At 39.8% G+C, this 14,083-nt stretch overlaps 1 protein-coding gene across 2 annotated transcripts; it reads left to right on the forward strand.

The window, feature by feature from the left end:
* Positions 1-1,703: 1,703 nt before the first annotated feature.
* On the forward strand, positions 1,704-11,427 carry tacc3 (transforming, acidic coiled-coil containing protein 3; the record flags this gene model as incomplete). Of its 2 annotated transcripts, none has more annotated exons than XM_079842405.1 (15): positions 1,704-1,871; positions 2,257-2,384; positions 4,662-5,990; positions 6,891-6,957; positions 7,050-7,209; positions 7,301-7,362; positions 7,511-7,644; positions 7,829-7,910; positions 8,954-9,103; positions 9,177-9,244; positions 9,413-9,456; positions 9,539-9,699; positions 9,798-9,904; positions 10,024-10,144; positions 11,290-11,427. In XM_079842405.1, 15 exons carry the CDS (start codon positions 1,704-1,706, stop codon positions 11,359-11,361), a joined length of 2,853 nt encoding a protein of 950 aa, XP_079698531.1. In that variant the 3' UTR covers positions 11,362-11,427. The 2 variants fall into 2 exon arrangements, with proteins under 2 accessions (XP_079698531.1, XP_079698532.1); XM_079842406.1 differs by having other exon boundaries at positions 7,053-7,209.
* Positions 11,428-14,083: the final 2,656 nt, after the last annotated feature.

The following is a 14,083-nucleotide window of genomic DNA, read 5'->3' on the forward strand; positions in this document are numbered from 1 at the left end:
TAAAGGTATTGGTAACCCAAAAAAAAAACGAAAATTCTGTCAATATTTACTCACCGTGTTGCAAACCTGTTTCTTTTTAACGATAGTAAAAGTAAATTGTGACCTAACATCTAGAATAAAAATAATTACAATATTGTTCATATCATATCTCGTAAATGTGTCATTTTAATTACATGGAAACACTAGCTCGAAACACTCAAAATATTTTATATTTTAAAATCCAACAGCAATAATAATTTACGATGACAGTCTGACATTTCTTGTCTAGTCCACTGGTAAAAGGGTTAAACGAGTTAAACATATTTATTTGACTTCATGTTTTTGTCCCCCATTGGATGATTTGGATGTCGATCAAAAGAACATCCACTAGGACGACAGTTTGACGCGCAACATTATTGGTCAATTCATATGATCGCCCCGCCTGACAAGCGCTGAATCTTGCGTTTAATTGGCTGAGACTGCGTCGTTTAAATTTGAACCGTTTCAAACAGCGGAAAGTTATATAGACTCACAGCATCTCTGTGTGTCACGCTGTCTTTCACTGAGAAGAAAACGGTTTTTGTGTTAAATTTGAGCAGTTTGAATAAGGTACGTATTTTAGGAAACCGTGTATGCGCTTATAGGAGAACAATAATGAAATATCGCGCGATATTAAACCGTAAAAGTGGTTGTTATTGACTGTTTAGCCAGTGCTACTAGCACGTTATTTTTGAATTACTGTAATCGATCTAATGGTCTTTTATGCAGAGAGCTTCATTCTTATTGTATTCAAGACATTTGTGTAATTATTTGGATAGTAATGGAAAGAAAATGTAGGATTGTTTTGGAATCAAATATAAATTGTCATTAGATTTAGAGGCAGTGTATTTTCAATAAAAATGTAACTTCCTTATTTTGCCTTAACTGAAATGTATGGTTTTTAATCAGCCCTGTCATTTATGTGGGCGCATGGCTGTTCTTGTTTGGCTTCTTTACTTTCTTGCTTTTCATTTCGATTACTTATTTTTAGTTAACCTCAAACTATGTCCAGGTCAAAACCTGATGATGCCATTTATGAAGGTGAGCTGTTTATCACATGTCTAGGTAGGCTGTAGGAGAGAGAAGCTGTGAGAAGTGCCTGTGATTACAAGGCTGACAACTTTATTGTCAGTCCTACATAGTTGAGCAGAATCCAGGGAAGGACAGATGAGGCCAAAATTGGTAATGACTCTTTGAAGATTTTATCAGTCTCTTCCTTGTTCCTCCTTATTCTCATAAAAATCATGCCATCAAGGGATTGCCACAGTGTCTGGTACACTATATGTCACTATAAGCCCAATCACAAGACCTACTATCAAAAAAAATCAGTAGTTAACTGCTGGTTTTCTTCTGTTATAGCCTTTGACCATCTCTCTAAGGCATGATTCCTTCACAGATAAAGAACCACTTTGTTCCCTCAGCACATGGCTGAATTGCACCGGTTGGTATTACATGCTTGGGTTGTTGGTCACAGTGGGTTAGTCTGATCTCCGTCTGATGCTCAAAAGAAAATGCAACAGATTTGAGGTGTCTCATGCGTATTAGTGTCTCTGGGTGTTGGGTGAGAAGGTCAGATGCCCGCCTCCGGGTTTTATCAGTAAAACCAGCTGTGTATGGTGCCTGCTGGGCGTGGCGTTCCAAAACCCATGTTGTCATATTCTGTGTGTCTCTCTTTTCTTTGCAGTATGAGTTCTGAGGCCCTTAAGGAGAATCAGGGAGCTGTATGGATGAACAGCAGTTCTGAAGCCGCTTGTGACATTTTCGCACTGGAACAGACGACTGGCAGGCCCTCCTCGATCCTGCGGCAGTCGCAGGCTGACAACATCAGCAGGACTGTGCAAAGAGGAGCAAAGGTGGGCTTTCCAGAGGTTTCCACCTACCTTTTGTTTTGTGCAACAAACTCTCGATTGTAATGTTTTCTATATATATATATTAATGTAGTTTATTCCTGTGATGGCAAAGATGAACATGCAGCAGCCATTACTCTAGTCTTCAGTGTCGAATTAACCTTCAGAAATCATCCCGATATGTTGTTGTTTTTTTTGGAAACCATGGAACTTTTTTCAGTATTTGTATACAAAGTTCAAAAGCATTTATTTGGAATAGAAAACTTTTGTAACAGTCCTAAACTCTTTACTACTTAGTATATTAAGAAGTTAAGCATTTGTTAACCATGCATTGTCGGGCACGTACTGTGGTTTAGATTTATATGTGTAGTTCTTTGTTGCTTTTGCATAGGTTTGTTTTCAAACTCCACGACGAGACCCAGTAACAAAGAGAATCATGTCCCCGAGCCGCACCAGTAGGCCTGCCATCCAAGAAGACAAAACTAAAGCATTGGAGACTCTCACAGCCTCTACTGACCAGTGAGCAAATTACTTCCGGCTCAACTTGCTTCGGATTTAAATTTAATTGAATTCGAGGATAATTTAGCAAGAATATTTTAACATCAAATTTAGTTCAGTGTCTTTATGCAATCATTAATCAACTCTGTTACAGCTTAAGTGCCCCTATTGTGCTATTTTAAAGGTTCCTAATTTTGTTTTGGAGGTCTCCTACAACAGGTTAACATGCATCAAAGGTCAAAACGCTTTCATTTTCTCATAATAGACCCTTTTCACATTTCCGGGTTTCTCAGAGCAGAAGTCGTCATAGTTGGGTTAAAGGGTTAGTTCACCCAAAAATGAAAATTGTCATTAATTACTCACCCTCATGTCGTTGGACACCCGTCAGACCTCCGTTCATATTCGGAACACAAATGAAGATATTTTAGTTGAAAGCTGATGGCTGAGAAAGGCTTCAGATAGGCCTCCATTGGTATTCAGTACATTGACACTTCCAAGATCCATGAAAGGCACTTAAAGCTACACTATGTAACTTTTCCGTCCACTAGAGGTCGCCTGTTCAAAACAAAGGCGTAGTTTGATGACGCCACGTTTGAGCGCAGATTCTCGGGACATGTGGTCTTCATCTCACAGCCGGTGGAAAAGAGTCAGGATAGGACTCGGGCAGAAATCATGTTCATGGATGCGATTATTAACATTACTGTAGTCTGAAGCAGAGCAGGACCGAGTGTTGTGGAGCTGAGCAAGGCTGCAGGAGCGATTGAAGAGCGGGACCGTTATTATGGCATAGTTGCTGGCGGGACTTTTATTATGACACGGTTGCCGGCGCCACTTCCTCTTTTCCAGTCATGAGTATATGAGGTAACGCAAATGTTTATCGTATTAGATATATCTGAGTGTGTTGAAAAGGAAGTTATGACGTTCGCTCGGCGGCTGCTATGACACTTGTTCACACTGCAGTGAGAGTAAAGTGTTTCACTGAATAAAACCGGAAACCGAGGGTGACGCAGATATGACTCAATCGACAGGCGACTCCCTCACACGCATAGCTCACACGTCCCGGTTCCTTGGTTAAAATGGCAATTTTCTCACGAATTACAAATAGTTGAAAACATTTGGGATATTCTAAGTACTCAACTGAACAAAATATATAACACTGGCCTAGTGGTTTCTGGATATTTTACTGCAAAAATCCTACATAGTTCACCTTTAAAACGTCGTTACAAAGTCCATCTCACCACAGTGGCTCTACAATAATTTTACGATGCGACGACAATAGTTTTTGTGCGCAAAAAAAAATCTAAATAACACCTTTATCCAACTTGCTCTCGACTTCCTTGTGTGCCTTGTGTTCCACGACGCATGCGTGAGAATATGACGTAGCGCCGGCGTTCGGGAATCCATGAAATGCACACTTAAGCCCCATTTTGAGCACTACGCCGAGACCTAAAGCACGATCAATGTAGAATCCAACAGCTTAGACACGCGCGTCTTCCTCTGCTCGTAAACAAATCGCTTCTGGGTCATGTGTCCGAACGCCGGATCTGCGTCATATTCTCGCGCATGCGTAGTGGAGGCACACACGGAAGTCGAGAACAAGTTGGATAAAGGTGTTATTTTGATTTTTTTTTTTTTTTTGCACACAAAAACTATTGTCGTCGCATCGTAAAATTATTGTAGAGCCACTGTGGTGAGATGGACTTTGTAACGACGTTTTAAGTGCATTTCATGGATCTTGGAAGTGTCAATGTACTGAATGCCAATGGATGCGCTACATCAATGACAAGACGATCAAGCTGTTTTGGGGGGGGTGAATAAATCATACCTAACACAGTAGTAGTTCTCCCTGCCACCATGTTTAAAGTTTATGGCACGCCCATCTCGGGAATTTGGGTATCAAAATTATTTCCGAATTTCCCAGTGGTAAACACGACATCAGAGGGCGTTCATGTGCAATAATCAAAGTAGACGTTTCGTGGGCAGCCAATGAAGACTATAGGCGGGTATTATGCAAATGTGTTACCCAGTGATGTGTAGCCGTAACAAAGTGGGATTTGAATAACTGACAACTCGTTTAGGCAGTTCAGAGTTGATTCTTTATTTTGAGACCATTAACTTTTATTTATCGTGCACTTTCGGCTTCAACTTGTGCAGATTGTTTACGTTTACAGACAGCTACATAACACATTGCATGAAAGGGAATATTTGAAAAAGCATAATAGTGGCTCTTTAATAACTTTCATAGTAATCTGTTTACATGAAAATGACAATCTATTAACATGTTAATTTGTTTTACAGGTGTTCAGTGTTGAATAACACTTCCACCACACCGATTGAAATGCAGAGTAACTTTGTTGCCTACCCTGATGACATTCCTGTTCAGAGCAAAGGGGCCTATACCCTCGATCTCGACAATCTAGATTCCATCGACCCTTTCCAGGGGACCAATAAAATGACGAATTCCCCTCCTAAGTCTTCTGCTTTACCCGAGGCTTGGACATCAGAGTTTTTGGAGTCAGATACAACTGCTGCCCCTGTTTCTGGACCTCAGGCTGAGGTTCCCGAGGTGACCAACACTGCACTTGATGAGACTCTTCCTTTTATCTCCTCAGTCGAGAATTCCCTTGCAGAATGTTCTGCCAACATATCTTCAGCAGAGGGTACTGTCATCATCAAGACTGATAATATTGAATACAGCACCACAGACACAGAGGAGACTGATATGATTGACCCAGCCCCAGTGCCACAGCAGATTCCTACTATGGAAGATCAGCTTGAGGCTCAGGATTTGCCACTTCCCCTGGCAGGATCGTACAACATGGATTTTGACAATCTTGATTTGGTCAACCCATTCCAAACTGGTGGCTCAAAGATCCCAAACTCTCCTCTGATTGGCAAAGCATCAGCTGTTTCTGATCTACCCCTGCCAAGCCAAGAAGCCAAACCGGAATCAGAGCTCTCAGTCCAGACCCCAGATGTCCCACCCCTGCCAAGCCAAGAAGCCAAGCAGGAATCAGAGCTCTCAGTCCAGACCCCAGATGTCCCACCCCTGCCAAGCCAAGAAGTCAAACCGGAATCAGAGCTCTCAGTCCAGACCCCAGATGTCCCACCCCTGCCAAGCCAAGAAGCCAAGCAGGAGTCAGAGCTCTCAGTCCAGACCCCAGTTGTCCCAACATCCTCCGATGCCTCAATGCCACCTCAGGAGAACTCCACCGTCACAGAGAGCTCCTCGGCACCCCCTAAGGAGAACCAGATGCTACTAGAGTTTAATTTTGATGATGGAACTGAAGTCAAGCGCAAACCTCCTCCAAAACGCCTCGGGGTCAAAAGACCTGCAGTTGCAAAACCTGTGCCTAAAAAAACAGATGCACCAGTCGCAAAGAAAGATCCAGAGCCCAAGAAGTTGTCCCCCAAGAACCCAGAGGAGACAGAACCTGTGGCTGTTCCTCCTGCTCAAGGTTCTTACACCTTTGATTTTGATGACCCAAACTTTAACCCCTTTGGTACAAAGGCTAAGATGGATAGCTCTCCACCACGTGGGGTCCAGACCAGCCCGGTTTTGATGAAAGCACAATCTCTTCTTCAGCAGCCTGATGCTCCTACACAGGATGATCAGCCTGAGAACCGGTACAGAAATTAGAGCTAGCACAGGATGTATTAAAGGGATAGTTCACCCAAAAACGAAAATTTGATGTTTATCTGCTTACCCCCAGGGCATCCAAGATGTAGGTGTCTGTTTCTTCAGTAGAACACAAATTAAGATTTTTAACTCCAACCGTTGCTGTCTGTCCGTCGTATAATGCATGTGAATGGGGTCCAATTCTATTAGAGTAAAATTAGTTTTCTTCTGCGAGAAACTGAACGGTATTTATGCTATTATTTCACTTCATATCAGACGAATGTCATCAGCTCTCCAGACCGCCATAACTTCCTGTGAGTAAGGTCAAAATACCAGCGCGATCATAGAAATAGATGTGTAGATTCCTCATTCGAACGATCCGTGCAGGCACTAATGAGGCATATATCTATGAGCGCCGGTATTTTGGATGCCTTGGGGGTAAGCAGAAAAACATAATTTTCATCAGTCACTACTGGAGGTGTCAAGACACACATGTTCAAATGTTCTGCGACTCAGTGTCAGTCAAGTGTTATGTCTGTGTCGCGATAATGTCAGTGGCACATGCTACTATCCACTGGCACATGCCAATGAAGACCGGATGTGCCAATACGCATAGTGACGTGCCAATTGGCTTCTGTGCGTCCGATATCATGTCACTTAATGTTAATACTGCTACTGACTATCCCTTTAACAACACGTCATTTTAAAAAATATTTTCAGAAGCGTGCTAATTTTCCTGTAGCTTAATAGTAGAATATAATGCTACCAACATTATTGATATGCTTCTCAGATGAAGTGATTAAATGTATACCCTGAATGCAATATAAAGTCACTTTGGATAAAAGTATTTACCAAATACATAAATGTGAATAATTGTTGAGCTCAGATTTTTCATTTCCCCCCTCCAGATCTCACCAAGCAGTTTCTGAAAGCAATGAAAACATGGCAGAAACTGATCTTCCTGTCACCAAGCAGGTAACTGTGCCTTTCCATTTAAGAATTTTACAAAAATCTGTCTGTTTCCACAATGATCGTGTTGACATATTTTACACTCATTCTCTTACTAGCAGGCAAAAGATATAGAGTCATCTGTGTTCCACACTAACATATCTCAGAATCCAGCGATACATGAGCCAGAGATCATGGTAACACTTGAATCTATAGTGGATCTTGGTGTCACCGGAATGGTGGCACCAAGTGAAGATGAATTTGTGCCAGGGGCATTGTGTGAGTAAACATGGTTGCACTTTTTAAATGACACTGACTCACCAGGTCCAAGCTTTAAACATTGTGAGCAATATTGTCCTCTTTGTCTCAGTCATGCCAGGAGGAGATTTTGATGGGCAGTTTGATTATCTGGAGCAGTTTGGATCAAGCAATGTGAGTGTTTCCATTCATGAGCCCTTAAACCCATTTACTACTACTAACTTTTTATTATTATTAAAGGAAATGCTGCACCAAGTGGAATGGAGCCATTAGTTAAGCAACATTTCAGTTTTTCAGTGCTTTACAGAAACGCTTTTTATAGTTTAAGGAGTCAGCTTTGCGGAAACAGTCACTGTATTTGAAGTTTGACCCGCTGTTGAAGGAGAGTCCAAAGAAAATCGGAGTGGACAGCAGCAACTCTGGATTCAGCTTGCCACGGCCTTCTCTTGCCATCAGGTCAGTATTCTCCACAAACACATTCAGTTGAACAGTTTCCTTATTTTCAAGCTTTTGAAGCTGAAAATATTACAATTAGGCTTTAAACCACATTGAATTGCCTCAATTCAACAGATCTGCTCTACATTATCAAATCCAGTGTACACACATTGAGTGATCATGCAAACTTATTTTTGTTTGTTAGGATGATGGAGGCTGCAAAGTCTGAAGGAAAGCAGAAGTCTCACTTTGACAGCATGAAACTGCTGGAGGATCTGCCTCCACCAGTAAGATTACAAACTCTCATAATCTTCATCTTCTCATAATCATTTGTCCTTCATGTCAGTACGTCATAAATGGAACAAGGCATCAGTTTACTGTCGGGATTTGTTTTACCGCGCCACATCCAGTGTAGACAACATTACAGATTATAATGGGTTGTATTGTCTTTTGTCGCATCGTGCCACTCGCGTCCGGTGTAGTTTTATAAACAAGCAATTTCCTTTGTCAGGGTTCCCACAGGTCCTTAAAATCCTTGAAAGTTTGTGTATCTGGGAGAAAAATTCAAGGCCCGGGAAAGTTTTTGAAAATAAACATGCATAGATACAAGTGTGTTATTTCGCCAACACTTCGTGGCCTATGAATACTAGCTTGCTTGATTTACGTTAGATACACGCATTTATGCGTTACGGTAAGTGTTTCCCACGTGAGGTACTTCATGTGGTACGTTGCCATGACATTCATGCACGCACAAAACAACTACGATGGCAGCTCAAGATTTTCAGTGCTAACACTGAACCCAAATATGTTCAGTCAATGACTGTGTGTTCAATAAACATAAAACATTTGTGATAATCTGTTGCCCAAATATTTTATTTAATGTAATGTTGAATTGCTTTGCTTGTTAAGATAATGTAAATCCATAAGGCAAGAAGAAAAATTTAAAAGCATATTCATATATCTTAACTTCTAGTTACATGAGCCTAAGCTCTTTTCAATAAAATCCATGCAAAAGTTAATATCAGATCATTTTATAATACAGTATAGGATGTACCGAATATTCTTCAGTTTTATGCAAAACAGAAATACGACAAAAAGTATGCAAAATATGCTTTTTTGCATGGTTGTGTTTGACACATGAAAACTGTAACAATGCAATGTTACAAGGTAACCTGATGTAACCTCGCTCTCACTTGAAATGTGTCCCCACATTAAGTCCTTGAATTTGAGGGTATTGGACCTGGAAAGTCCTTGAATTTGAAGTTAACCAATGTGTGGGAACCCTACTTTGCACACTCGAGCCAATTTTACTATGTCTATTCCTCTTCAGGCAGTGGAAACTGTGGTACCAGATCCAACTGTTCTGGACTTACTGGTTCCCACTTTAAAACATCCAGTGAAGACTGAGGACTCCATCATAGAGGTTCTGAAGTACAGTCAGAGAGACATGGATGCTGCACTACAGAAAGCAGACAGACGGGTCAGCTCCCACACAAGATTATGAGCACATGTGTCTCATTGGCCTCGCTAATGTTTTGTTTCTCTTTACTTAGGCGGGAGAACGGCAACAAGAGCTGCAGACTCAGATTGAGACATTGCGTCTGGAGAATCAACACATGTTGTAAGTATTTATTCAGACAAAAACTTCTCACATGATGATACATAGGGGGTTACCATGATCATGGAAAAGCTGCAATTGTCTTTCAGGATGGGGAAAAGTAATGCAGATATCTAGAACTAATATTTAGTCAGATTGATCTCCTTCAAACACTGTTCCTTCTCTTCTCAGGTTTATAGTGTCAGAATTTGAGGCCACCATCACTCAAATCACAGGTGTGACCAGTTTTTTCGGTTGAGTACATTACTTGCAGTATGCAGTGCAGTATGTTGGATACTAAAGCATCTCTGTTTACAGATGAGTATAAACAGAAGGAAGATTTGGCTAAAATTGAGTTGGAGCAAGTTCTTCAGGAAAAAGATCAGATGTCTAAAGATTTGAATGATTTGGAGCGATCCTTCTCCTCTGTTGTCAAACGCCTTGACAGATGCAAAGAAGTTATTGAGGGATTCAAAAAGGTACACTTCGAGACTTCTGAAACGAGACTTGCAAACTTATTCTCAATCAAGATGTTATTTTAGTGTATAATGGTCTTTTTTTTTTTTTTCTTCTGTAGAATGAGGATACGCTGAAGCAGTATGCTCAGAACTGCATGGACAGACTGCAGAAAGAGGAAAAGCGCTATCAGGCTCTAAAGGCCCATGCTGAGGAGAAACTAGATCAGTATGTGCTCTTCAAACAGTCTGTAATGTCTGAACATGTTCTTTCTTATGAACGTGATCGTACAGTAAACATGGATCGATTAATATGGCTAAAAAGTCTCACTAATGCCTCTGTTTCAGCGCAAATAAGGCCATAGCCGAGGTTCGCACCAAACAGGGCGCAGAGGTGGCAACACTGCAGGTGCAGCTCAAGAGAGAACAGCTTAAAGTTCAGTCCCTAGAGAAGGATCTGGAACAAAAGGTACATGAGCACATGCAAGGGATGTCACGGTACATTCACACCGAACACGAATAGAGCATCTGTAGCGAGTGATTTCCATAGTAAGTCAATGTAAAGACGTTGAAGCGAATTCGTGTCTGACACCTGAGTTGAAAAATCTGACCTTTTGGCATCTCTTCGCGCCACGTTAACCAATCAGGAGCCTGCTTGCTGCTGTCAAGGTGAAGTGACGTCATAAACTAATGGCAAGTCAATAGCGGATGAGAAACCCCGCATAATTTAAAACACTACTGTTATTGTCACAAAGTAGTTAAGACTTTTTCAGGTGAGTGTAGTTGTTTAAAGCTCAAATCTGTGGTTTATTTATAAAGAGCGCCTATTTAAAAATTTCATCAGCAGCACTCATTAACTCTGACAAAAGCAGCCTTTCCTTGGCTTGTCCTTCTGATGTTTGCTGCTGGCTCTGTCCTGTAGTGGGTAAACATGAGATATAAAACTGATATTTAACAAGAAGAGACTGGGTTGTGTTTTGTCATATTTAATTTTATTGCGGTGATAATCAAATGTATGCACACTTATTGTCTGAACCACATAGATGTTTACTCTTTTTTTTTTTTTTTTTTTTAAATGTAAACTAAAAGAGGCATGGTTGTTTTATTTCGTTTGTTATAAATATACATGCAGTGAAGATAATCAAGGTATGCGTTGCCTGAACCACATTTGTGTGGCTATTAATGTTTTTATAAAGAGGCAGAGTGGTGTTTTATTGTAGCCTAAAACCTACATATACAGGAGTGAGAGCGAGCTGAGGGACGCTATCAAGAGTACTGCACTTGTCTTCCCGTCCTTGGGAGTTCGTTCTCCCGAGTCGAACTTGACAAGTTTGAACTTGGGCGCGGGACAGGCAGAAGTACCGCTGAAAGCGGCTGTCATCCAGGCGCAGCTCCTTGAACGCACGTCTATTTAGTTTCAAACGCTCGATTTATATGCGCGTCCAATTCGCTGTGGACGTGCGAATGGATTAAAAATGTTCAAGCGTCCAACTAGTCGCGAATTTGACGCTCTATTTGCGTTCGGTGTGAACGCAGCATTACAGTGGTGCAGCAGATTCTTCTGGCTGTAGGTCAGGCTTTTTTGACTTTTTTTTTCCTTCCCTCTTCTCTTAGGCTAAAGAAGTCAAAGATGTCACCGATCTGTGTGATGAGCTGCTGCTTAAAGTGCAAAAGCATGGTTTTTAATGCACTTTGCGCTTGTGTTCATTATTTGTGTTTGTTTGTTATTTGTATGTGTTGTAAGGAAGTTTTAAATAATAATAATAATAATAATAATAAAAAAAGATTAAAATCACAAACCTTTGTCTTGACTGTTAATATTGCAGTTTTTAGAGCTGTTGGCTCATGGGGACCCAGGTTTAAGTTCTCATCCTACTTCCTCACACACTACGACTTTGTCTAAAATACACTTAATGTATATGTCAGCACTTATATCTGTTAATGATTGTTATAACCAGGGTTCCTGCAAGTCTTACATTTTAAAAGTCAAATTTAATACTCAAGGCCATAAATAAAAAATATTAATTTGGTAAAGTATTTAGAAACGTCAGTCATCTAAAATTTAAGACCTCTCATAAGTAAAAAGATCTAATTAGCATTATATGATTTATTCTTTGTGGATTTGCTTTGTGACAATTTGCAGCATTTACAACAGCATAAGAGCATACAACAGTCTCCTGCTCGCGAAAGGAAGAGAGGAGAAGAAAATGGGTGAATGTCGGTTCAATTGTAAATTCATTATTTATGTGCATATTAGGGGCGTGCGTTGTTTTTTTTAATTTTTTTTTTTATGTAGGCTTTTGTATGATAATATTGTAATTTATTGTTTTGACAGTTTGTCACTCATGCTTTCACTGCACTACCCCAGCCCCCCCCCCCCCCCCCCTTTTAAAAAAATTAGAAATTTTCATATTTAAATATAAAAATAAATCTCATATAACTGAAATGTAAATACATGAATGCCGCTTCTGTCACGTCACCTGTGCACCGCAAAGATGGATTTTGTTAATAATGATTTAATTGATTGGTAACAGCCCTGTATTGTGTTTATTTAATATGAATGTTAGAATTTGAGATAAAGGTGATGCATACATCTAACAAGTTATGAAGATTAATATAAGAAAGAAAAAAAAAGTTAAATATTGCCCTTTAATAAAAGTTAATTTCTGTCACTGCTGTGAACTGATTACCCCGCATACAATATGAATATGAAGGGAGTCAGCTGTCCACAACAGGCCTAAACTAGCTGTGGTATCAGTGCTAAAACACCCTCAACAAAATATTGAATTATCATTATCAACAAAATCTTTAAAAAATATTGAGAGGGGTTTTTTTTGGTCAATATTTCACACCCCTAATGTAGTATTCATTTTCATCTCTTCGGGTCTTTTAAAAGTCTTAGATTTAACTTTTCAAAAAATGTGCAGCAACCCTGGGTAAAAGACAGCCTAGGTTAAAAGCAGCTAAGTGCTATATCCTTAAGTCTCATTTTTACTGGATTACCTTCCAAGTTCAATTGAAAGATTTTTTTTTTTTGACCGATACATTGGTTGTCTTTCTAAAAATATTTATATTTTGGTATTACCTTTTTTTTTGTGTGTGTCTGAATGTCACCCCAATTTCTCATAATATTGTTACTCAATCTAGGAGTCACACATTTTAACTAAGACTTTTCCAGTTTTTTTTTTTTACAACATTTTATTTGCAATCACAAAAAGTAATAAATTCAGCTAGAAATTTGTTAGATGGAAGTCCTAAACGTGTTTTTTTTCTTCTTGTGCTAATTTTCTGACAATTTTGAAGGGTGCAGATTCTGAAATCCACTGCCGCTTCACTATACCCATATATAGCTCTTAATTAAATTTATAATCAAAGCATTAATCAACATTTATCCTCCTATATTATTACAATGATTTTTAATTATTCTTTCCAGTTATAATACTTAAAGGTGCACTATGTAACTTTTCCGTCCACTAGAGGTTGCCTGTTCAAAACAAAGGCGTAGTTTGATGACGCCACGTTTGAGCGCAGAATCTTGGGACATATGGTCTTAAGCCGGTGGAAAAGAATCGGGATATGACTTGGGCAGAAATCATGTTCATGGATGCTATTATTAACGTGACTGTAGTCTGAAGCAGAGCAGGACCGAGTGTTGTGGAGCTGAGCAAGGCTGCTGGAGCGATTGTTAATGAGAAGATCTGAGTTTGTTGAAAATTATGACGCTACTTTGTGCATTCGCTCGGCAGCTGCTATGACACCTGTTTACACTGCAGTGAGTAAAGCGTTTCTGCAAAATAAAACCGGAAACCGAGGGTAACGCAGATATGACGCAAACAGACAACTCCCTCAAACGGACTGGTTCAGTGGTTAAAATAGAATTTCCAGACTGATCTCATGAAATAGCGCATGTATGACACGCCAATTCGCAATGCCATTTTGGCGTGCTATCAAGACGCATAATCGTTTTTTAGCGTGTTTATCAATGCCGTTTCATTCTATGCTCCTACCCAACACACTCACTCACTCACCCCCTGCCCCTAAACCTACCCATCACAAGAAACATTCTGCATTTTTACGTTTTCAAAAAAACAATTTAGTATGTTTTATAAATCCATTTAGATTCACGCGGACTCACACGGCATGGATAGCTCAATGTGTACAGATAACACGCCATTTGGCTTTAGAAAGTGGTGTGTATGTTTACGCAAAGTCATGATGTCATGTTGCAATTTCTCATGATTTACAAATAGTTGGAAACATTTGAGATATTGTAAGTACTCAACTGAACAAGATATATAACACTGGCCTAGTGGTTTTTGGATATTTTACTGAAAAAAATGTTACACAGTGCACCTTTAACCAATAGAACCAATGATTGGTTGTTTCTTTATACATGTTTTGTAAAGTT

The sequence above is a fragment of the Gobio gobio genome (genome assembly GCF_949357685.1).
Source record: "Gobio gobio genome assembly, chromosome: 18".
NCBI lineage: Eukaryota > Metazoa > Chordata > Actinopteri > Cypriniformes > Gobionidae > Gobio > Gobio gobio.